At 41.5% G+C, this 26,874-nt stretch overlaps 1 protein-coding gene across 2 annotated transcripts in view; it reads left to right on the top strand.

Annotated features, from left to right (window-relative positions):
- Positions 1–26,874, top strand: part of LOC140469538 (prostaglandin G/H synthase 1-like) — a 104,581-nt gene that overhangs the window by 48,534 nt on the left and 29,173 nt on the right. For both annotated transcript variants that reach the window (XM_072566145.1, XM_072566147.1), the window contains exons 5-6: positions 18,080–18,223; positions 19,111–19,292. In XM_072566145.1, the coding sequence (XP_072422246.1) occupies positions 18,080–18,223; positions 19,111–19,292 (326 nt within the window). The remainder of the gene's footprint in view (positions 1–18,079; positions 18,224–19,110; positions 19,293–26,874) is intronic.

Raw genomic sequence — 26,874 nt, 5'->3', positions numbered from 1 at the left:
TCCAAATGCCTCTTAAATGTTGCAATTGTACCAGCCTCCACCATTTCCTCTGGCAGCTCATTCCATACACGTACCACCCTCTGTGTGAAAAGGTTGCCCCGTAGGTCTCTTTTATATCTTTCCCCTCTCACCCTAACTCTGGACTCCCCGAACCCAGGGGAAAGACTTTGTCTAGTTACCTGATCCATGCTCCTCATAGTTTTGTAAACCTCTATAAGGTCACCCCTCAGCCTCCGACGCTCCAGGGAATACAGCCCCAGCCTGTTCAGCCTTTCTTTATAGCTCAAATCCTCCAACCCTGGCAACATCCTTGTAAATCTTTTCTGAATCCTTTCAAGTTTCACAACATCTTTCCAATAGGAAGGAGACCAGAATTGCACACAATATTCCAGCAGTGGCCTAACCAATGTCCTGTACAGCTGCAACATGACCTCCTAGCTCCTGTACTCAATACTCTGACCAGAAATGTCTGTAAAATATGTTATTATTATTCCAGGGATTTGGATTGTATTTGAATATGACCAAAAGGTTAGAAAGTCATTCTGAAGCAGTAACTTAAATGTATCAGTTCCAAGAAAACATGTGAATGGGAGAACCCTGCGAGTGTTAGTGGAATAAAATGTTTATACATTTAGTTTAATGACAGGCAGTGTCACACATTAAATCGCTGGTGTTGTTTTCAGTTCAGTTCGGTTCCAAAATCACAATTTTAGTGAAGAAGAATTAAGTGTTCTGGTCAGAAGCAAGTTTATAGTTTCTCTCTGAGCAGAATTCAGTTCAGAGGAAACCAGTGATGGCAACAGAATTTTTTCTTAGTTTGTGAAGTTTCCAGGCTAGGAGAGTTTGGGATAGAAATCTTCATATAGTTAGAATTGCAAATGTTTAAGCCATCAGAATTGTGAAAGTTTCATGCCATCAAACATGTGAGGAAGCATAAAATTGCTCTAGAGAAAGAAAATGGAAGGAGCATTTAAAAACTTAAGAGTTGATGCAGCAGGATAATTTCTCCGGACTTGAGTCTCTGTAATGGATAGTGTTGGAGACATGTTGGTTTAGTACTTACGGCATGATTTTTTAACTGCGATGTATAACTTGGTTTCTTTGTTTTATTTCTTTTATAACAAACTTATATTCTGTTGTAGAAGAATGGCCGCAGCTTTATGTGAATATATTTCGGTGACTAGGAAAATGGGTGTGAGGACATGTCAGCCATGATAGAATGGTGGAGCAGACTTGGTGGGCCAAATGGCCTAATTCTGCTCCTATACCTTGTGAACTTATGAACTTGCGTTAACTGAGCAATCGACATAATTAAACATAGGATCTCAAATTTTCTGAAGGCCAGACAGCATAGATTGGAGTTGTGTTTTGGGACCCTGTAAAATCCATCACGTAGATTGAGATAAGGCAATTGCCTGAGAAATTGAAAATTCCTCTGTACAAATCTCTTACACCTCTCCAGGGCTGGCAACATCTGTGGAGAGAAGTGATAGTAGCTAGGAAAAGATTGGTGTATCTGCTGAAGATAGAGGATAGCAAGGCATGGGGGGAGGGATTGAGTGAGCAGATGGATAGAGATTGAGCACAGAGTGAGGGAAAGAAAGTTTGGTTGATAGTAAACCAGAGAAGGCGAAAACCTGACAATGGCGACAATAAGTAGGTGACATTGGGTTGACTCTGCTGAGAGCAATTCATGGAGAAAGTGAGGACTGCAGATGCTGGACTTCAGAGTTGAGAGTGTGGCACTGGAAAAGCACAGCAGGTCAGGCAGCATCCGAGGACAGGAGAATAGAGCGTAAGCCCTTCATCAGGAATGAGGCTTTTCTGATGAAGGGCTTGCGCTCGATTCTCCTGTCCTTAGATGCTGCCTGACCGGCTGTGCTTTTCCAGTGCCACACTCTTGACTGAGAGCAATTCATATTATGACAGGGTCTGGGGTGTGGGAGATGGTAAAGGAAAAGATATTCAGGCTCTAAAATTATTGAACTTGATATTGAGTTCCAAAGACTGCAGGGTCCCCAGCAGAAAGCAAGATGCTATTTGTCCAGATCATTCTGAGCTTCTTTGGAGCACTGCAGCAAGCCAAGGGCAGTGATGTTGACCAGGGAACATGGCAATGTGTCGAACTGGCAGGCAAGCAGAAGTGTGGGGCAGAGCTCACTGATGCTAACAGCAATTGTAAATCTTCCAAACCTCCTCCCCCCCAACAACCAAGAAAACATGCCTTCAAAATTTTTCATTAGGCCAGAATTGCAAGATTATCAAAACTGCCAAATGATTGCATTTAGAAAGAATACATCCACACATTTGTCTTTTACAACTAAACAAATCATGGGGATAGCAATTCCCTGGTGTAGCCCCTGTCATAATACCTTAACTAATCAACTTGTACTATCTGAATTTAAACAAAAACTTGGCAATTAATCGCTCCTTGGAGCATTGTCCATGATCGCTTCTCTGTCAATCAGAGTCGATTTGACAATCAATCATCACCCTCTTCTCCTGCAGTATAAATTGTTGCTCCCTTTGATATTTGGAATTCCTGTGATTCTCTCCTGATGAATGCAAGACAAAAAGCTTTACCTGCAAATTCCCTTTCCTCAGTGATACTCAAGTTCTGAATTACCAAGTGACTATTTAACAATTGTAATGTTCTCATGATTAACCAAAGAGATGGTGAGAAAAGCAATGTCTAATGTTGATACAGCTGAGAAGAGGAACATGACAAATAGTCAAGGCAGAAAATGAGATAAGTCTGATAAATTAAGCTGCATTTATTTCAATACAAGAGGCAGATGAACTCAGCATGATTGGGAGCATGGAACTGGGATTTTGTAGCTATTACAGAAACTGGCAGCTTAATATTCCAGGGTATAGAAGTTTTAAGAAGGATACAAAAGGGGGTAATAGAGGAGGGGGAATGACATTTTTGGTCAGGGATAACATTACAGCTGTACTTAGAGTTGTAGAGCTGTGCAGCCTGGAAACAGACCCTTTGGTCCAACTCATCAATGCCAACCAGATATCCTGAATTAATCTAGTCCCATTTGCCAGCATTTGGTCCATATCCTTCTAAACTCTTCCTATTCATGTACCCATCCAGATGCCTTTTAAATGCTGTAATTATGCCAGCCTCCATCACTTCATCTGGTAGTTCATTCCATCTCCGTTTGTTTCACTTCCCATGTGGTCAATGCTTTGTGTCTCTTCCTCCTTTTTAAAATTGCAAAGCCATGCAACAGCTTATAAAACAGTAATTACTATTCGTAGAATTTGAGGAAATATCACTGAAAATACCTCAAAAAAAGTTGCGGCTCTTACAGCCACAACTTTTTCCCATCCTCCATCTTGGATTACCCAGAATCCCTTAGGGAGGATATTCCTGGGAGTGCATCGAATGAAGTTATTTGGGTGGAACTGAGAAATAAGAAAGAGAGTATCACCTTTTTGGGATTGTAGTATAGGCCCCCCTCAGTAGTCAGCAGGAAATTGAGGGTCAAATTTGTTAGATCTCAGATATTGTAAGAATGTTATGGTTGTAATGGTCAGAGATTTTAAGTTTCCAATCATAGATTGGCATAGTGTTAAGGGCTTGGATGGGGAGAAATATATTAAGTGTGTACAAGAAAATATGCTTATTCAGTATGTGGATGTATCCACTGGAGAAGGAACAAAACCTGACCTTCTCTTGGGAAATAAAGTAGGGCAAGTGACCGAGTCAGTGGGAGAGCACTTTAGGGCCAGTGATCATAATTCTATTGATTTTAAAATAGTTATGGAAAATGATAGACCTGTTCTAAAAAGTTAAAGTTCTAAATTGGAGTAAGGCCAGTTTTGACGGTATTAGGCAAGAGCTTTCAAAAGTTGATTGGGAGAGGTTATTCATTGGTAAAGGGATGTTTGAAGAGTGGGAGGCCTACAAAAATGAGATAACAAGAATCCAGAGACAGTAAGGCAGGTAGGGCTGGTAGGAGTATGGAATGCTGGATGACTAGAGAAAAAGGAGGAGGCATATGGCAGGTACAGACAGCTGGGATGGAGTGAATCTCTTGAAGTATAAGGACTTATAGTAGGAGTATACTCAAGGAAAATCAGGAGGGTAAAAAGGGGACACTAGATAGCTTTGGCAAATAGGGTTAAGGAGAATCCAAAGGGATTCTACAAATACATTGAGGATGAAAGAGTAACTAGGGATAGAATCGGGTCCCTTAAAGATCAATAAGGCCATCTATATGTGGAATCACAGGAGATGGGCGAGATACTAAACGAATATTTTGCATCAGTATTTGCTGTGGAGAAGGATGTGAAAACTAGAGAATTTAGAGAAATAAATAGTGATATCTGGAAAAGTGTCCATATTTCAGAGGAGGAGGTGTTGTATATCTTGAAAGTTGGATAAATCCCTGGGACTTGATCAGGTGTTTCCCAGAACTGTGTAAGCTAGGGAAGTGATTACTCAGCCCTTCGCAGAGAGCTGCTCGTTGGATGCTGCCTGAACTGCTGTGCTCTTCCAGCACCACTAATCCAGTATTTTACCTTCGCAGAGATATTTATATCACAGGTAAGGTGTGGGAAGACTGGAAGAATAGTGGCTAACGTGGTGCCACTATTTAAGAACAGTGGTAAGGAAAAGCCAGGGAACTACGGACCCATGAGCCTGATGTCAGTGGTGGGGAGGTTATTGGAAGAGATTCTGAGAGACAGGATTTACATGTATTTGGAAAGGCAAGGACTGATTATGGATTGTCAACATGGCTTTGTGCATGGGAAATCTTATCTCACTAACTTGATTGAGTTTTTTGAAGAGGTGTAAATGAAGATTGATGAAGGCAGAGCGGTGAAAGTTGTCTTGATGGACTTCAGCAAGGCATTTGGCAAGGTTCCACATGGTGAATTGATTAGCAAGATTAAATCACATGGAATCCAGGGAGAGCTAGCCATTTGGGTACAAAATTGGCTTGAAGGTCAGAGACAGAGGGTGGTAGTGGAGGTTTGCTTTTCAAACAGGAGGCTTGTGACCAGTGGTGTGCTGTAGGAATCCATACTGGGTCCATTGCTTTCTGTCATTTATATAAATGATTTGGATGTGAATGTTGGAGGAATGCTTAGGAAGTTTGCAGATGAACCCAAAGTTGGTGGTGTAGTGAACAGTAAAGGTTACCTCAGAGTACAATGGGACCTTGATCCAACGGGCCAAGGTGTGGCAGATGCAGTTTAATTTAGATACATGTGAGGTGCTGCATTTTGGAAAAGCAAATCAGAGCAGGACTTCTACACTCAATGGTAAGGTCTTGGGGAGTGTTGCTAAACAAAGAGACCTTGGAGTGCAGGTTCAAGGCTTATAAGGATATTGCCAAGGTTGGAGGGTTTGAGCTATATGGAGAGGCTAAATAGTTTGGAGCTCGTTTCCCTGGAGCATTGGAGGCTGAAGGGTGAACTTATAGAGGTTTATAAAGTCATGAAGGGCATGGACAGAATGAATAACCAAGGTCTTTTTCCCAGGGTAGATGAGCCCAAAACTAGAAGGTGTAGATTTCAGGTGAGAGGGATTTAGAATAGACCTAAAGGGCAACATTTTCACACAGAGGGTAGTGCGTGAATGGAATGAGCTGCCAGAGCAAGTGGTGGAGGCTGGTAAAATCACAACATTTAAAAGGCATCTGGATGGATACATGAAATAGGAAGGGTTTAGAAGGATATGTGCCAAATGCTGGCTAACAGGACTAGATTAATTTAGAATATCTGGTCAACATGGACAAGTTAGACTGAAGAGCTGTTTTCTGTGCTGTACAACTCTATAACCCAAGATCTGGTCAAATGTGTTATCTTGATTGCTTTTATGAGACCAATTTTGCTGTGCTTGCCTCTTACTTTGCTGTGACTCATTGAAAAGTGGTGTTGGTGTCTGTACTGACGTTATATAGGGCTTAACTGAAGTGGTATACTTGTCCTGATTATATCCTGCAACCTTTGTCACATTTCACCACTTCTGCAACTATGCAAATAGCTTGGTTCTGTCAAAGGATTCTGATGGGTAGCTATCCTGAGAAGGTCCTCCTTTGCACTCGTTAACACTATGTCCTTGCTACTGAATAATATACTCCCCTTGCCATGGCTGCTGATTGATAGGATACCTTATAGTGAGATCAGTTTATTTTAAAAAACAAAACTTTTTTTTAGACCTGTCGAAACTATCTCCAAGCTTTTCGAAGCCAAAAAAGAGACAGCCTGTTTTACTCTGAGACACAGGGACCTCTTGAACCTGTATGGAATGAGCACAGGCTGCTCTCAGATTGCCAAATCACCCGATTAGGCTGCACAGATATTGGAATAAAGGCAAAATATTGCAGATGCTGGGAATCTGATACCAACGGCAAAAATGCTGGAGAAACCCAATCCTTTGAAGGCAGAAACAGAGTTAACGGTTTGTGTCCACTGTGACCTTACCTCAGACAAATGTCCAAAGAAACACTGTGGACTAAGAAGATAGCCAAAGCTAGCCACACTTGGAAGAGACAGAAACCTTAGAGAAGGAGGCTGTTTAGGTAGCAATTGAACATCTCAGATATAATGTTAGAGATTTGGAAAAGGGGGAGAAAATTACAAAAACATTGCAAAGACTAGGCAGGGATGGAACAGGAGTGAAGGGAGTTCTTATCTCCCAAAGCAAGCTGCCATCATGAGCAGGCTGCATGAGGCACAGTTGCAAGGGACAGAGCAAGCGCCTGAAAACATAATTCATCACAGAACTGTAGTACTAAAAAGCTCACAAATTCTATTTAAGACAAAAAAAAGGCAATTTAAAATTAATTGGAAGGAAGAGTCTAACAGGAGAAGGAACTTGGAAGAAACAGAATACTTTACTAAGATCATGATACCTGGAACTTAAGTATGATTTTGGTGGGAAGATCATAAGGTCACAGTCATGGTTAATTTAAAATATTGTGTAAGAGGACTTGTCAATTCAAAGGTTGAAATTAAGCCAGTCACGTATGTTTCTAGTGCCTGGAAAGAAGCCATGGAGTATATGTAGACAATAATTCTGTAAATGAAACATGCTGATGGTTGGAGTTGAACTAAATTTGTGTATTTGAGTGCATTGTCTGAATTAGTAAAAACACAACAGCAGATAATGCTGAATTAGTTGAAATAAACCCCATTTAGTGATGGAGTGATACGCTAAGGTTCACACAGGAAGTGCAAGTTGCTGAGACCACAAACACTTTTATAAGCATGTTGTAGTCTGGTGCTGTGGATGGTGAGGATAGAGATTCCAACCTTCTTTCTATCTGTCTCCTTCCATTACCAGTCCAACGGTATGCAGACTAGGTGGATTTACCATGGGAAATACAGGGTGACTGGGATAGAACATAGAACATTACAGCGCAGTACAGACCCTTCGGCCCTTGATGTTGCGCTGACCTGTCATACCAATCTGAAGCCCATCTAACCTACACTATTCCATGTACGTCCATATGCTTGTCCAATGACGACTTAAATGTACTTAAAGTTGGCGAATCTACTACCGTTGCAGGCAAAGCATTCCATACCCTTACTACTCTCTGAGTAAAGAAACTACATCTGACATCTGTCACCCCTCAATTTAAAGCTATGCCCCCTCATCCTCACCGTCACCATCCTTGGAAAAAGGCTCTCCCTGTCCACCCTATCTAACCCTCTGATTATTTATATGTCTCTATTAAGTCACCCCTCAACCTTCTTCTCTCTAACGAAAACAGCCTCAAGTCCCTCAGCCTTTCCTCGTAAGACCTTTCCTCCATACCAGGCAACATCCTAGTAAATCTCCTCTGCACCCTTTCCAAAGCTTCCATATCCTTCTTATAATGCAGTGACCAGAACTGTACTCCAAATGCGGCCGTACCAGAGTTTTGTACAGCTGTAGCATAACCTCATGGTTCTGGAACGCTATCCCTCTATTAATAAAAGCTAAAACACTGTATGCCTTTTTAACAACCCTGTCAACCTGGGTGGCAAGTTTCAAGGATCTGTGTACATGGACACCGAGATCTCTCTGCTCATCTACACTACCAAGAATCTTACCATTAGCCCAGTACTTTGCATTCTGCTTACTCCGACCAAAGTGAATCACCTCACACTTGTCTGCATTAAATTCCATTTGCCACCTCTCAGCCCAGCTCTGCAGCTTATCTATGTCTCTCTGTAACCTACAACATCCTTCGTCACTATCCACAACTCCACCGACCTTAGTGTCGTCTGCAAATTTACTAACCCACCCTTCTACGCCCTCATCCTGGTCGTTTATAAAAATGACGAACAGCAGTGGACCCAACACCGACCCTTGCGGTACACCACTGGTAACTGGACTCCAGGATGAACATTTCCCATCAACCACCATCCTCTATCTTCTTTCAGCAAGCCAATTACTGATCCAAACTGCTATATCCCCCACAATCCCATTCCTCCGCATTTTGTACAATAGCCTACTGTGGGGAACCTTATTGAATGCCTTGTTGAAATCCATATACACCACATCAACCGGTTTACTCTCATCTACCTGTTTGGTCATCTTCTCAAAGAACTCAATAAGGTTTGTGAGGCACGACCTACCCTTCACAAAACCATGCTGACTATCCCTAATCAAATTATTATTTTCTAGATGATTATAAGTCTTATCTCTTATAACCTTTTCCAACACTTTGCCAACAACTGAAGTAAAGCTCACTGGTCTATAATTACCAGGATTGTCTCTACTCCCCTTCTTGAACAGGGGAGCCACATTTGCTATCCTCCAGTCATCTGGCACTATTCCTGTAGACAATGACGATTTAAAGATCAATGCCAAAGGCTTAGCAATCTCCTCCTCGGCTTCCCAGAGGATCCTAGGATAAATCCCATCCGGCCCAGGGGACATATCTATTTTCACACTCTGCAGGATTTCTAAAACCTCTTCCTTGTGAACCTCAATCCCACCTAGTCTAGTAGCCTGTATCTCAGTATTCTCCTCGATAACATTGTCGTTTTCTAGAGTGAATACTGTCGAAAACTATTCATTTAGTGCTTCCCCTATCTCCTCTGACTCCACACACAACTTCCCACTACTATCCATGATTGGCCCTAATCTTACTCTCGTCATTCTTTTATTCCTTAAGTACCTATAGAAAGCCTTAGGGTTTACCCTGATCCTATCCGCCAACAACTTCTCGTGGCTTCTCCTGGCTCTTCTGAGCTCTGTCTTTAGGTCTGTCCTGGCTACCTTGTAACCCTCATGCACCCTAACTGAGCCTTCACATCTCATCCTAACATAAGCCTTCTTCTTCCTCTTGACCAGAGATTCCACTTCCTTCATAAATCACGGCTCCCGCGCACTACAGCTTCCTCCCTGCCTGACAGGTACATACTTATCTAGGGCACACAGGAGCTTTTCCTTGAATAAGCTCCACATTTCTAATGTGCCCATGCCCTGTAGTTTCCTGCCCCATCCTACGCTTCCTAAATCTTGCCTAATCGCATCATAACTGCCTTTCCCCCAGTTGTAACTCTTGCCCAGTGGTATACACCTATCCCTTTCTATCATTAAAGTAAACATAACAGAATTGTGATCGCTATCACCAAAGTGCCAAACACCTGGCCGGGCTCATTACCCAGTACGAAATCTAATATGGCTTTGCCCCTTGTTGGCCTGTCTACATACTGTGTCAGGAAGCCCTCCTGCACATACTGGACAAAAACTGACCCATCTATAGTACTCATACTATAGTGTTCCCAGTCAATATTTGGAAAGTTAAAGTCCCCCATGACAACTACCCTGTCTCTCTCGCTCCTATCGAGAATCATCTTTGCTATCCTTTCCTCTACATCTCTGGAACTATTCGGAGGCCTATAGAAAACTCCCAACAGGGTGACCTCTCCTTTCCTGTTTCTAACTTCAGCCCATACTACCTCAGCTGATGAGCCCCAAACATCCTTTATGCAACTGTAATACTGTCCTTGACCAACAATGTTACATCTCCCCCTCTTTTACCAACTTCTCTGTTCTTACTGAAACATCTAAATCCTGGAACCTACAACAACTATTCCTGTCCCTGCTCTAACCATGTCTCCGAAATGGTCCCAAGTACCAACCCATGTTGCAAGTTCATCCACCTTATTCCGGGTGCTCCTGACGTTGAAGTAGACACACTTCAAACCAACTTCTTGCTTGCCGGTGCCATCTTGCGTCCCTGAAACTTGATTTTGGACCTCCCTACTCTCAACCTGTTCCATACTTGAACTACAATTTTGGTTCCCATCCCCCTGCTGGATTAGTTTAAACCCACCCCAATATCCTTAGCGAATGTTCTCCCCAGGATATTGGTACCCCTCCGGTTCAGATGAAGACCATCCTGCTTCTGAGGTCCCACCTACCCCAGAAAGAGCCGCAATTATCCAAGAATCCAAAACCCTCCCTCCTGCACCATCCCTGCAGCCAAGTGTTCAACTCCTCTCTCTCCCTATTCCTTGCCTCACTAGTATGTGGCACGGGCAACAAACCAGAGACAACAACTCTGTTCGTCCTAGCTCTAAGCTTTCATCCTAGCTCCCTGAATTTCTGCCTTAAATCCCCATCTCTCTTCCTACCTATGTCGGTGGTGCCTATGTGGACCACCACTTGGGCTGCTCCCCCTCCCCCTTAAGGATCCCCAAAACACGATCAGAGACATCACAAACCCTGGCACCTGCGAGGCAACACACCAACCGTGAGTCTCTCTCGTCCCCAGAGAACCTCTTATCTGTCCCCCTAACTATGGAGTCCCCAATGACTACTGTTCTGCTCCTCTTCCCCTTTCCATTCTGAGCAGCCGGGACAGACTCTGTGCCAGAGCCCTGTACCCCACTGCTTTATCCTGGTAAGTCCCCCTCCCTCCCCCCACAGTATCCAAAATGGTATACTTATTGTTGAGGAGAATGGCCACAGGGGATCCCTGCCCTGCCAGCTGGTTCCCTTTCCATCCCCTGACTGTAACCCATTTGCCTTTTTCTTGTACCTGAGGAGTGACTACCTCCCTGTAACTCCTCTCAATAACCCCCTCTGCCTCCCGAAAGATCCGAAGTTCATCCAGCTCCAGCGCCAGTTCCCTAACGCAGTTTTCGAGGAGCTGGAGTTGGGCGCACTTCCCGCAGATGTAGTCAGCAGGGACATTAGTGGTGACCCTTACCTCCCACGTTCTGCAGGAGGAACATTCGGCTGCCCTAACCTCTATTCCCACTATTCTAAATTCCCAAAGAGACTGGTGAAAAATAAGGAATAAAAAATAAACTCGTTACCTTACCAATCTGGTGCACAGAACCTTTTGTTTTTGGTTAAAGGAGGAGAATGGGTGGGAGGCACGACCCGAGTAGTGTTTTGGGTAACGCAATCACACAAATATATGACTTCCCAGAATCCCTTCACTCCTCCCTCACACCTCTCAGCAAATGGAGGCCCCGACGCCTGAAGTAAGGGTTTTAAACAGTTAGACTCACCTTCCCAGAAGTCCTTCCCTCCTCCCTCACACCTCTTGGCAAATAGAGTAGGGGTTGAGTCTGGGTGGGATGCCCTTTGAAATGGTGGTGTGAACTGCATGGGCCAAATAATCTGCTTACACACTATAAGAATTCTAAATGCCATTGGGGTTTGTTGAAAGGATTTGTAGATTGATATTCAGTCTGTTTTGTAATCAGTAATTCTAATCTGAGAACACTGATTTAAAAAAAAGAGTTAGATTGAATCTGATGAGAAATCAACTACTGTTGTTGACACATGTTATGAAGAATTGCTGAGCTCAATAATACAAGAGAGATGTGAGGAATTGGCTAGTTCAATGCTTTTAATGTTGAATTCACATTGGGAAGGAAGATTTGAACTAAGCTAACAATTTTCGCAACTATTGTATATCTCCTACAGCCAATTACGTATTTATGTTAGAATCACTAGTAGAATAGAATTCATTAATGAATCAAAACCTGCAACCTATTCTAAGTGATTAATGATCTAACAACAATCTAGGTTTGTTCAATATATCGCATCAGTTGTATAACACAGATCTTTTACTACAAATTTTGTGTCCTATAATCTTGCCCCACTAGCTACCTGATGAAGTGCTCTGAAAGCTAGTGCTTCCAAATAAACCTGATGTTGTGTGCTTTTTAACTTTGTCCACCCCAGTCCAACATCGACACCTCCACATCAAAATTAATATAATGTTTGGTTTCCAGCTCCTTCAGCCTGATGAAATAAAGTTATACTTAAATGTAAGAAAAACACAGAGCCAGTACAGCAGTCCATCTCAAACTAAATATTCAAAGTTACTGATTAGAAATAATTCATTTCCATTAACTCTCCTTGTTGTCAATGGGTCTGATGACCATTTGGGGGTTGCTACATTACAGCAACCACTAGGCAATTGCTGAAAACTATTGTATGAAGCCAACAATGAGAAGTAATTTCATATGAAACTGTTAATGAGAGCAATGTCATCACCATTCTACTGCAGTCTGCAACGCTGTAGGAAAATACCCAACAAAAATTCAGACTTGGGTGAGTACATGTAGGTACTGCTACCTTAGGAAAAAGTTGCATTTATGTTGTGCTTTTTACATCCTCAGGATGTCCAATAGTGCTTTACATGCAATGAGCTATTTGTGAATTGCAGCTGCAGTTAGCTAGTTAACTTGAGCACAGTGGTGATGTGTATGCAGCAATGAGAGGCATTGCGACTTATCTGCTTTCGTTGGTTCTGTCATGATTAAGGTTATCTTGGGACATCTCCTTCTCGAGACTTTCTTAAAAAAAGAGGAACGAATCCACCCAAAGCAAGTATGCAGGAACTTGAGTAAAAGTCTTGTTTGAACATCAGTGAGCTGGATTTTGAAATACCAACAAAGGTCAGGACTAGATAGTTGGATCTGGTGCTCATCCCTGATGCTACTGAAACATTCCACCATTCTCAAAATGGTGGCATTGTGAGGGAATAGAGAATCGGCTCAACACTAATGAGCAGCTCGTTAAATTCGTAGAGTGCTTGAGGCGATAATTTTCTAAACCAATTCCAGCAAACCTAAACAGTCTGGTGCATGTTAGTCCACAGCATGTTAGTTTTGATACAGAAACTTCTGAAGGTTTGTTTTCTGCACCAGGACATTTCTGTGCATGAGAGTCACTGAGCTGTGTCCCTACATAAGATCACTGTGTTAGCTACAGGAGCTGTTTCCTTTCAGTGAACATGACAAACTCTCTGAAGAGCTGCCTGTCTTCCCCGGCAAGGCAGCAGCAGGCTCCATCATGGTTGCTACCTGCCTTTGCTTCAGGCACCAAGCAAGCAGTTCAGGTTCTCTGTACCATAAATAGGGCACTAAACCATGCCTTGCTTGACGAGGTCTTGTAACCTTCAAAACTGACACTGTTGCAGCTCTGGATTGGAAGTCACACTGGCAGCTGGTTCATAGCCCCACCTTAAAAATCCAGCCCAGATCTCCAACAATACTGCATTCCCTCAGCATAGCAATGAAGTGCCTAGACCATGCACTGAAGTCATCAGTTTGAATCCATGACCTCAGAATGATTAAAGCATAGAAAATGGCTATTTGGCCCAATATGTCCAATCTGACCTTCTTGAAGGGCAACTCAGCTCATCCTACTCCCTGATACTAGCCTGAAGCAGATTAATATTATCACGTACCCTGAAATTGAAAAGGAGATTGAACCTTCTGAGCAAATTCATTGATTTAAACACACAATTTTATTGCCTGGGAGAATTCCAGGCATGAGCTCCTTCTGATGTGTGAAAATCTGAGGGAGCAAATCTGAAAACAGTAGCGAAAGGAGCTCTCTTATTGTCTTGGGGTATGGTTATAAGTGAAGGATTATATCAGTCGGGTAATGCATGGGAAACTTGCTGATCTTCAAGGAGGTGTAGTAACTCCAGCTTTCAGAAGACAATGTTCAAATGAGCAACATCTAACAAAAAACCATACAAACCTAGGAACAGGAGTAGGCCATTCAGCCCATCGAGCCTGTTTTGCCAGTTATTGAGGTACTGGCTGTTCTTTGGCCTAACTTCACTTATCTGTCTTTGACTCATATCCCTTAACACATTTGCTTAACAAAAATGTATCTATCTGAAATTTAAAATTAACAAATGATCTAGCATCGACTGTCATTTATTGAAGAGAGTTCCAAACCTTTACCACCCTATTTGTCCGGAAGTGCTTCCTAACATCTTCTCTGAACAGTCTGGTCCTAATGTTTAGAATCCCCAACAAGTGGAAATAGTTTATCTTTACCTACCCTGTGTTTTCTGTTAATATTTGAAGACTTTGATCAGATCACCCTTTAACCTTTTAAATTCTGGAGAAAACAGACCTAATTTGTGTAATCTGCTCTTAAAGTTAACCCCAAAATCCAGGTCTCAAACTTGTAAATCTACGTTGTACCTCCTCCAAGGTCAATATATCCTTCCTAAGGTAGGATGCCCAGATCTACTGTCAGTACTCCAATGGGGTCTAACCAATATTGTATAAATGTAGTATAATGCCTGTATCCTTGTAGTCCAGCCTTCTAGGTATAAAGGCCAGCATTCTTTTGGCTTTCTTGATTATTTTCTGCCCCTGTTCATTGCATTTTAAAGATCTGTACATCTGAACTCCTAAGTCTGTTTGGACATCCACTGTACTTAACTACAAGTGGATTTAGAAACATACAGCTGGCATAATGCAGGAATTTTGACTCCCTCCCACCATCCGCTCCCCTCACCCCCTCAATGCGCTACTGCGGACCAAGCAACCAAACTGGAGCAAGGGTCTATCCCACTTGCTTCTGGTCAACTGCAATTGGGTAGCCATGGGCACCCGTATGGGCCCCAGCTATGCCTGTCTCTTTGTTGGCTACATAGAACAGTCCATCTTCCATAGTTACACCGGCACCACTCATCAATGTGGATTGCACCAGTTTCCTCATTTCCCCTTCCCCTGCCTCACCCCAGCTCCAACCTTCCAGCTCAGCACCGTCCCCATGACCTGTCCTACCTGCCTATCTTCCTTTCCACCTATCCACTCCACCCTCCTCTCTGACCTATCACCTCCATCCCCACCCCCACTCACCTATTGTACTCTATGCTACTTTCTCCCCACCCCCACCCCCTCTCATTTATCTCTCCACTCTGCAGGCACCCTACATCTATTCCTGATGAAGGACTTTTGCCCGAAACGTCGATTTTCCTGCTCCTCGGATGCTGCCTGACCTGCTGTGCTTTTCCAGCATCACTCTAATCTAGATTCTGGTTTCCAGCATCTGCAGTCATTGTTTTTATCCTGCAATTTTAAATTGCAAGTGGCAAACACTCGGGATATCGGTAGGGTCCTTCTTTTGAACCATAGACAGCCCTGCTAAGTGATGAGAAGATTTAGCTCCAGTGCCTCCTAATGACTGAACTGTTCCATTCCTCCTATCTCTCATACACAACAAGCTACTGTCATAGAAGTTGATAGATTTTTCTTTTGCATTAGTTTTTTAAAAATACTTTTAATGGGATGTGAGCACTGCTGGTTTGGTCAGCATTTATTACCTGCCTCTCATTGCCCCTTGAGATGGTGGTGAGCCACTTTCTTGAACCACTGCCCTCCTTTTGGTAGGTTCACCCATAGTGCTGTTTGGAAAGGATTTCCAGGATTTAGATCCAGTGAAAGAATGATGATGTAAGACCGTAAGATGGAGGAGCAGTAGTGGGAGGCATGGTGGCTCAGTGGTTAGCCCAGCTACCTCACAGCGCCAGGAAACTGGGTTCAATTGCAGCCTCGGATGGCTATCGGTCTGTGTGGCATTTGCACATTCTCCTCATGTCTGTGTGAGTTTCCTCCAGGTGCTCTAGTTTCCTACCACAATCCAAAGATGTGCAGGTTAGGTGAATTGACCATGCTAAATTGTCTATAGTTTTCAGGGTTGTGTACGTTAGGTGCATTTGTCATGGGAAATGTAGGGTAATAGTGTTGGGGAATGGGTCTGGGTGCGTTACTGTTTGGAGAGTCAGTATAGACTTGTTGGGTCGAAGGGCCTGTTTCCACACAGTAGGGATTCTATATCTAGTAGAGCAGATTCGATGGGCTGAATAGCCTATCATTTAGTGAGATCATTCTGAACTGATAATCCTCAACCACACTTTCCTGCCTTTTCTCTATAATCCTTGATTCTCTGAATGAATAAGAAAAATGCTGTCTCAGCCTATTTAATGACTCAATCTTCATGAACCTTTGCAATAAAGAATTTTAGAAATTCACTATCCTCTGAGAGAAGAAATTCTCTCTCTGCACTGTCTTAAATATGTAACACCTTATTCTGAGGTTATGTCCTCTGGTACTGGACTGTCCTACAAGAGCAAACAAGCTTTCTGCATTTACCCTAGATGTTTCAATAAATCCACCTCCGAATCTTCTTAATTTCAATGAGTGCAGGTGCACCCTACTCAACCTCTCCTCACAAGACAATCTCTCCATTGCTGGAATCAACCTAGTGAACCTTCTCTGGACTACCTCCAAGATTTTCTTAGATATGGTGATCAAAACTGCTCACAGTTCTCCAGGTATGGTCTGCCTTGTTTACTTTTAGCAAGGCCTCCCCGTTTTTATATTCTATGCCCTTTGAAATAAAAGCCAATGTACCATTTGCCTTCCATGTTACCCACTGAACGTGGATGCTAGGTTTATGTGATTTGTGTAAGAGGACCCCTCCGAATCCCTTTGTGTTGCAACATTCTGCAGTCTTTCCCAGTCAACACCAATGCTGTAATTTATAGAATAAGCCTGAAATACGGACTGGCAACTTTTCAATGCAAATATAGACAGAGGTGGTGAAAGCATTTGGAGAGTTCATTTGTTACTCAAATCCAACCATAACAGTTATTTAAAGTGTGTTAGCTCTTTGCATGTTGCGTTTTGAATTATCATAGCCTTACTATATTGGATTATTTGTTCATTCACTTACTTAATTTCCATATCAGCTGCAACTGAACTTTGTTTTCATTCTCAGTAATTTATTATTTATATTTTTTGTTAAAAGCTATCAGGAATTGAATAACTTTCACAAGTCATTACATTGTTCAGAACATTGTGATGCAGGAAAGTTCAGTGGACCTTAAGTCCCTCATCCCAAGGTAGGGTTTTCCAGTAGCAATGTAATCAGTTGGAAATTTTGGGCGAGACCAGTTATTTGTGTGTTCCATCTCCTTTTTCTTTTGTGCAGCTAAAGTATACAAGAGGAGAAACTAGGTGGTTCATTACATTTGTCCCTGTCCAACACAGACACCATCAGCCATCCAGTCTGACCAGTACTGCTTCAGTTGTCACCAAGTATGGCTGCACAATGTAGAAATACTAATTTGCCAGGACCATGTACATTTAGAATGAGGGGCCCCAAGTGTTCCAAAGTGAAAGTGACTTCTGCCCTGCGAGCCGTATGGCACCAGGCTGCAGTGCAATTCCCACCATCCATGAAAGCAGGTGCACCAGCAACATGGGAATGTCACTTCCTCTGACACTGGGATTTCAAATGGAGGCAGGCATACAGCAGACTTGTGCTCAGAAATCCCACTCCACCACATTTCCAGGAGGAGAACAAATCTGGAGGAAACTTTGTTCGGATCTAAATAAAGTTGGCTTACACAGAGTCATTTCGCTCAAATGGAAAAATAGGGAAATGTGACCGCCCTGGAGAGAAAGAAGAAGAGAAAGGTCTAAGACTGGAGGGAAGATATGGTGATGAGAGACTTAAGCACAGCAGGATTGGAAGGTGAATGGGGGACTTTTGGGAGGAGATGGGAAAGGGTGATCAAGCCTGTATGTGATGACCCTAAATAAAATGAGAAAACCTGAATGAAGATTAATATTTGTGAAGAAACAAAATGGTAATGTTAAGGAAATTATGTCAGCAATAACTAATTTAGTCAACTGGACAACAAGTTCTCCACTACAACTAAATACAAAATGATTAATTTCCTTTGCGACTACCTATATCAACCGATAAAATAAACTTAATATGTCAATTATCCTTTATGAAAATAACTAAAAACAATATACTTTCTTCTCACAGCACGTTCAAACTTGATCCCTAGCCCTCCTACCTACAACTCTGACTATGATTACCTTTCCTGGGAAGGCTATTCCAACGTAACTTATTTTACTCGATTACTTCCACCTGTACCAAAGGACTGCCCAACCCCAACTGGAACTAAAGGTAAGAACATTAGTCAAAGCTATTTCACTTACTTAATCTTCATTCTATTTAATAAACATGGGACCATTCACCCTGAATAAATGGCTTGTGTCATTGAATTGTATGAAATTAATTTGATCTGTCCTATGAAGATAAGGAGAGCCTCAACATTTCTTCTGAGACATACAGGAAATGGTAAAATAGGAAAGAGTCTGATAATCCCAACACACACTCTTTCCACATCCAGTGACAATTAGGTGTTGGAAAGTCTCATTTCACTGGGAGAAATTCTGGGCAGACATTCAGCAATGTTCTGTGGAGGGTGTGGGTAAGCTAGAAGAACAGGCTTTTTTTTAATGTAGCATCTAGTAACAGACTGAAGAGCGACATTATGGGAGGCTTAGACAGTGATCTCCATTACATCTTCATGGTGTGGTGTGAGCTGAATTGTCATAATCAGTTTAGGAATTCCACAATACGGCTGTGACTTCTGAAGATGATGCATTTCCAACATGAAGCAGATAAAGCTGTTTGGATGGCTCACTGAAAAACATTGCTGGTTGCAATGTGACAGATTAACAAAGGGGCTTAAAATGCAGCCCAGAGTGAGAGTGCTTTAACCACACTAAAAATTATTATAATTTTCTGCAATAAATAATGTTTCACACTTGCCTCGCTGTGGAGGTGATGCATTGGTTTTGCTTGTTTTACGGTTGCTAATGATGCTAGTACGTTTCATGTTTTTGGTTTGTGTTGTCATTGAATGACCGATTGTTTTGATGTCCCAGTGCTATGTTCCGTGAAAATCTTGTAGATGACTACAGGGCGATTCTATACTGGTGCATGTTATAGAGAGTAATGGATAGTTTGTTATATCTATATGAATAACTAACTTTGCAACTTCATAGGTTACAAGGAATTACCTGATGTAAAATTCTTGGCCGAGGAGTTTCTGTTGAGGAGACAGTTCATTCCAGATCCTCAGGGTACAAACTTGATGTTTGCTTTCTTTGCTCAGCACTTTACTCACCAATTCTTTCGGACGGATTTCAATAAAGGTCCAGGGTTTACAAAAGCCCTTGGCCATGGGGTGAGTAGAGGTATTGATAAGGTTTTAATATGCTTAAGGTCCAGTTTACATTGTGAACATCCATTTCGAGAACTTTTACAGATTCTTACAGGTTTTTTTTAATGACTGGTGTCCACATGGTTAAAAATAAAGTTTCTCTCATTCAAGACTGGAATGAAGAGAATTTCTTTTTCTCTATGTCGTAAGTCTATGGAATTCTCTGTTCCAGACAGCATGAGGGCAAGGTCATTTAAATTTTTGAGGTTGAGTTCAATATATTCTTGACTAAAACTAACAAGGGAGTCAAATGAGATCGAGGGTGAGTAGGGAAAGGGAGCTCAGGCCTCATTCTGGCATCTCCCTGCCACCATGATATCGTCAAACGACAGAACAGAGCGAGGAACGTGAGTGTCTCGCCCCACTGTTAATGTGTATGTTTGTATTTTTATTGCTTTTTCCAATGTGCAGCATATTACAAGGAAACATGTTAAATTGAGCCAATTAACATAAAACATCCTGCTTGGGGCCAGGATTTCTGCAAAAGCAGACAAGACCCCCTGCCTCGAAGGATGAATCCAGACCTCCTGCCCTGATTCCGGTCCCCACCATTTTCACAGCTGGAGAGCAGGGCCAAATTGTATTTTGGATAGTGGGATACAATTTTTGTTAGTGGGAAGTCCAAAGCACAATGTGTACTTTTTAGATCTATCAGGAAAAGATCCATACCAGAGCTCTTTGGAAAGGGAAGGTATAATTCTGGATATGTGAGTGGTGCACCTTTAGTAGAGGTCAGATCCCCTTGAGGAGAAGTCAAATGTCCCTTAGGAGAGGCCCAGTGCTTTTTGGGATTGTTAATAATATACATTAATGTGCATAAAATGTGAATGACTCATTGAAACTGATATGAGCTTTCAATGGTACTGAGTAGAAAGCTATGAGGGAACCTTTAATAGAGGTGACAAGAGATCTACGTCAGAACATAAAGACCAGGAGAAGGAGTGGGAATTCAGCCCCTCAATCCTGCTCCGTCATTTTATATGATCATGGCTGACCTCAACTCCACTTTCCTGCCCACTCCTCATAAACCTTTAATCCATTACTAATTAAAAATCTGTCTGTCTCCTCCTTAAATGTATTTAGTGCCCTGATGTCCACTGTACACAGGGGTATTGAATTCCACAGAATCACAACCCTATAAGAGAAATAATTCCTCCTCATCTCCATTTTAAATCTGCTATCCGTTGGACTAAAACTATGACCTCCCGTTCTAGATTGTCCCTGTCAGGAGTTGTTCAGGAACTACCAAGAACACTTCCAAGATTTCACGTCATGCAATTTACATATTTTGAAAAATTGACCAGAGGGTTGAAAAAGATCAGTGTCTACCATTTTACTCTGTCTGTTGGCATAAGCCTGAGGACAATCTCTATAGTATTTAACAGCCTTTCATTATTATAGTGGGTGCCTTCAGTTCACAGGTCGATGAACAGCACAAAGTGCTGATAAAGTCTTTTGAAGTGTACCTATGAGAACAAAGCTTGTTCTATAAGTGATTGAAGAATGTTCAATGTAATGAATTGATTTTTATTAATGACATTTTTTAAAATAGTCAATTCACAAAAAAATTAAGAACTTTATTTAATTTCAGCAAGGCTTCTCAGGTCTCCCCGCGTTAGATACGTAATGAGTTGGCATTGAGAGTGTAAGGGTAAAAGTTGGTATGTGTGATCATGGAATGATGTGAGTTGGCTTTATGTTGGTATACATGGAGGCTAAAGAGTCAAGAATGGGATGTAGGGACATAAGATAGCATGGAAGATACAGGAGCCAAAGAAAATGGACATAGGGGCATAAATTAGCATGGTGTGTGAGGAGCAATAGACTTTGGGTAGGAATGCATGTGGTGGTATGAGTTGGCATGGGACTATGCGGGAGGGTGAGAGAGATGAGGGCTGCAAGCCTGCTATTTGTTTTTTTTCTATTTTAATGACAGGGACAAAGTGCCAGAACATGGGCTTTCATACAGCTCACCTCCACAGCCAGCAGCCCCTGTGACTTCCCGTGAATGCTTTGTCGGGAAAGCTGCAACAACTCACAATAGCACCTCTCATGCACCATCCCCACGTCAGCCCCTCCTGGCCTGAAACAAAAATTGGAACATCGAGGGCATTTTTTTCAAGAATCGGGCTGGTAGAGTCAAAGATTTTCCTGGCACTGTGTTCCCAACACAAGAGCAAAAATTCAAGCAGCGTGTCTTTACAAAAGACAGTTGATAATTCAAGAAAGATTCAAAATTGAGCACGAGACAAGACGTCTTCAATGTGTACTTCACACCAAATGACCAATTGCAATCTATCAATCACTTGAGTCCTCGAAAACACAACTGAGTATTCCCGTACAGAAAATGACTCGTTAGCCTTTCTTCTTACCTCTTTAGTAAGAACCCCTTACTTATTTAATAGAGTACAACTTACTTGACGCCTAAAACAAATCCTGACTAATTTGCAAACTGGAAAATCTCATCTGTGTGTCTCAAATAACCGAACCCCAGAAACCATCTTGATTTATAGCTGGAATTTTATTATTTCTGAAATATGTCAGGCCCTGCTTTGATGCCATCAGATGAATGAGGACCTCCCAAATGTCACTTCTCACCTGATGGGAACAGTAAGTGGAAATTTACTGGGGATATTTAGGCACTTACTGGCCTTCACCAGAATCATAACTTTATGTTCATTTGTTTTCTAGCTCCTTTCCTCTTTATTTGGCCTTTCAACCTAGATGAATGTCATGACTATAACTCTCCTATTCCTCTTGATTTTATTTAAATTAGCCATTCAGTGATATTATTATTTTCTGCTGGGACTTGAACCCATACCTCCTGGGTCAGAGGTAGGGACACTACTACTGCACCAGTAGCCTCATAGTTGTCTTTTAGATATTTTCTATTCAACCAGATCAGACATGTTATTATACACATCAGGAGAAGGTTGAATCAAACCCAGGACTTCTAGCCCAGAAGTAGGGACACAAGAACTCTGTTATTCCCTTTTTTTTGATAAATCTGGAAGTTACCACACCCAACTGAACGTCTTTTCTCCTATCACTAAATCACCCATGCTATTTTTCATCTATTATCAACCACCAATAATCACCCATGTTGCCAATTAATCAAATTAAGTGCAATGCCCAGTGAGGACAACTGATTTCTTTTTTTATTTCTTTATCTCCAAAAGTGCTCTTACACACAACTGAACTCTTCTTTAACCCATTACCAAATCATCCATGGTATTTTTTTCATCTATTAACCATCACCACTAAATCAGCTGTATGTTCCAGTTGATTCATTTACATACAAGCCATCCAAGGTGAGGGAGAGGTGGGTAGAGGACGAGGGAGGGAGCTAAATTAAAATGGAGTTGGATGGGGAGATAAAGCACTCCACCCCCTGCAAGCCCACCTCCATCTCTAGGCAGTAAGACTGTTGGTGGACTTTGCATGTTTCCTCTCCAAGAACCCCAGGCATGCTGATTTCCCTTTTTTATCCCCCTCTTTTTTTAAAATAATATCCAGAAGTGCTCTGACACAGAACTGATCGATTTTTTTTCCCATCACCAAATCGCTGTGACTTTTCTTTGCGAATGACACCAAAATTGGTGATATAGTGCACAGTGAAGAAGCTTATTTAAGAGTACAACTCGATCTTGATCAGCTGGGCCAGTGGGCCATGGAATGGCAGAGGGACTTTAATTCAGATAAATGCCAGGTGTTGTAGTTTGGTCAGACAAACCAGGGCAGGACTTACACAGTTAATGGTAGGGCCCTGGGGAATGTTATCGAACTAATAAACCTAGGGGTTCAGGTACATAGATCCTTGAAAGTGGTAGACAGGATGGTGAAGCAGGTGTTTGAGACACTTCTCTTTATCGTGTGTTGAGTACAGGAGTTGGGGTGTCATGTTATGACTGTACAAGACATTGGTATGGCCACATTTGGAGTACTGCGTATAATTTTGGTCAGTCTGCTATAGGAAAGATGTTATTAAACTGGAAAGAGTACAAAAAGGATTTACAAGGATATTAACGAACCTGGAAGGTTTGAGTTCTAAGGAGATAGGCTGAGACTTTTGCCCTGGTGCATAGGAGGTTGAGGGGTGACTTTATAGAGTTTTATAAAATCATGAGGGGCAGAGATAAGGTGAACAGCCAAGGTCTTTTCCCAGGGTAGGGGAGTCTAAAACTAGAGGACATAGGTTTAAGGTGATAGGGAAATGTTTAAAAGGGACCTGAAGGGCAACGTTTTCACACAAAGGATGGTGCATATATGGAACAAGTTACCAGAGGAAGTGATAGAAGTGTGTACAATTACAACATTTAAAAGATATTTGGATAGGCATATGGATAGGAAAGATTCAGAGGGATATTGGCCAAACGCAGGGAAAGGGGACTAATTCAGTTTAGGAAATCTGGTCAGCACGAGTTGGGCTGAATGGTTTGCTTCCATGCTGTATGATCAATGACTTTAAGTAGATCATCCTCGTGGTCAGTTGAGTATTTACAGGCTGATTCCTCTTTTACTTTTATTCGGAAGTGTTATCACTCACAACTGAAAGAATTTCCCACCACCAAATCATAGTGACTTTTTTTTGGTTTTAACTACTAACCACCACCACCAGTGCAGCCAATTAGAAGTTTACATGCAACTGATTCCTCTTTAAAAATCACCAGGTTTTATTACAAACAATCCTAGTATAGCCAAGGGTTGAATTGACAATTTGAAGTTTAGCAAGCAAGGGTTGAGAGAAAAATACAATTGTCCCCAGGGCTGTTCACTGTCATGCACTGAGGATATTTTACATGATAAAAATAGAATCTTTGGGGATGGCTTTGTCATTTAGAAGGCTTGTTGAGACAGTTTTTTGCAAACTAATCACATGCACCATTTCACTAAATAACTGTGAAAGCACAAACAATAGCTAGCAGCACTTAAGATCAACCCAGGCCAAAAATAAAACCTTGACCATTTCTTGCCTTTTATGGTGTGTTCCACGTTTGTGTGAAACTGCTTTCTTTAACCATTTAGAGATTCAGTGAAACTGGAAAATTCTAGAATATGTTTGTACCACGTAATGCAAGCATTCTGACCTCATCCAGTTTGGTTTATTCATCATACATATTTAACATTCATTTCTGTTATTCTTAAAATACTCACTCGTCCCTTTTGGCCCTGCACTTGGCAACTTAAAGAACACGTGGTTTGAAACATGCAAATGCATTCATTTAGGCATCTTCTATTATTCCACTGCTAAACAACAACAATATGGTTAAACTTACATTGTCTAATTGCTTTGTATTCACAAACTCTTTTGGAAACTAATTGTTCCCAGGTTCATTGAATGATATTTGTGTTCATTTGAGTTCAAAAAAACCCAGCAGGAAATATCTGGCTTTCTTTGTTTTTATATTTGCTTTTGAAAATGAAAATGTGTACAACTGAAATCACATATGTTATGGACCAGGCCAGACCCCTCAAAACATTTCATGAAGGTAGCCCAGACCCTAACTTTGCATTTGTTTTAAGCAAGTGTACAGTGAATATTCCAGGAGAGAATCAGCTGGTCAAACTACTTAGTTTTAAACAAAACAGAATTTATTCACAAGATTACTGAATGAAACACAAAGAACAGAAATGCCTGTATTGAATAACTTATCATACCCAAAAACCCAACAGACGGCTTGATTGGGTAAATCACTCACAACTGAAAGAATTACCCACCACCAAATCATAGTGACAATTTGTTTTGTTTTTAACAACTTAATGATGCTGTTCCAAAATACTTCCTACAATTCTCATAAATAGCCCTTGGCTCAAAAGGGAGAATGAAACACAAGTTCTTACAAGAGAGAAGTCAGAGAGAGAGTCCAATAGCCTTTCTTCACACAATCACTGTTGCATTAAAAATCAAACCAAAGAATGGCTGAGCTGCTAGAACTGGCCTTTCATTATACAAGTTTTTTTTCCAAAACTTGAAAGCCATCTGCATGAGGCAGTGTCTGTTATTTGTAAACAAATGAGCCCTAAAATCCATCCAACCTCAGACCTGTCAGAACCTGACAACGTCTCTGAAAAACACCAAGGACAGTCTAACCTTGTTAAGTGAACAGATTTGTCATATATCTCATACTATGACATTTGATTATCTTACTAACATTTAAAACCATACAAAGTACAATAGTTAATGTTGAATTCAAAACTTGGAAATAACGTCCACAAGATGTATGATTTCCCAACATTATACTATTTTCCTTAATGAAATTGATGAGAAATGATGATTTCAATTGGCTAGGAGTCATTGAAAACTTTAAGAGATAATCATAATTACAAGAATACCTCATTTATATTGCAGTGCCATTTCTTGTTGTTTATGGTGTGAGATGGATTGGGACACAATGACAACAACAGAAGATCTGCAACCCCATCAAATCCATTGCAGCACAATTGCTTGTATGTGCAAACCACAGGGATATTACAACCACATCTAATTCTGCCCTTGGCTTCTAGCTAATGGCAGCAGATAGTCTAAGTTGGTATTTGTTCTAGTCCCTTTATAATAGGCATGCTAAGGTGCATTTTAATGCTTTCTGAAATCAGCTAACTCAGCAGGAACTGGAGTTTTGATTTTACAAAAGAATATGTGAATTGGGAGCAAGAATAGATCATTCTGCCATTCAGTAAGATTATGGCTAATCTGATTGTATCCTCAGTTCCAACCCCTGATAACCAGTGACTCTGTTGTTAGTCAAATATCTATCCACCTTAGCCTTAAAATTATTCAATGATCCCAATTCCACCCCACTCTGGAGAAGAGTTCTTCAGACCTGCAACCCTCTGGGAGAAAAATATCCACTTCATCTCAATCTTAAATGGGAAACTGTTGATTTTGAAACTTTGTTCTCTAGTCTAGTCTGTCCTATAAGGGGAAAGTATTATTTCAGCATCCTAGTCTGTCAAGTCTTCCCAGGATCTCTATATTTCAATAAGGTCACATCTTATTGTTCAAAAGCTTAATGAAAAAGAGTCCCAGGCTGTCCAACATTTCCTAATCAGGTAATCGCAACCACACCCTCCCCATCACAGCTATCAGTCAAGGGAATCTTCTCTCAAGTGCCTCTAACACATTAACATCCTTTTTTAAGTAAGCAAATCAAAACAGCACTAGCACTCCAGATGCGTCCACACCAATGTTTTGCACAACTGTAGCAAAACATCCTTACTGTCGCATTCCAGTCCCATTGCAATAAACAGCAATGTTCTGTTTCCTTTCCTAATCACTTGCTGTATGTTAATGTTTTGTGATTCATGTAGCAGGACACCCGGATCTCCTTATTCTACAAAGATCTGCACCCTCTCTTGATTACTTAAATAACTGCTGATTTTCTTATTCTTCCTGCTAAAGTGGACAAGTTCACAATTGTTCATATTATACCCATTTGTCAAATTTTTGCTCACTTCTATATTCTTTTCTGCCCCCTTCACAACCTTCTTTGCTGTCCATCTCTGTGTCATCAGCCGAGTTAGCAACTATGTGTCTGGTGCATTTATC

Source organism: Chiloscyllium punctatum, chromosome 49 (genome assembly GCF_047496795.1).
Source record: "Chiloscyllium punctatum isolate Juve2018m chromosome 49, sChiPun1.3, whole genome shotgun sequence".
NCBI lineage: Eukaryota > Metazoa > Chordata > Chondrichthyes > Orectolobiformes > Hemiscylliidae > Chiloscyllium > Chiloscyllium punctatum.
Note: the sequence above shows the minus strand (reverse complement) of the source record. Positions and strands in the feature narration are given on the sequence as shown.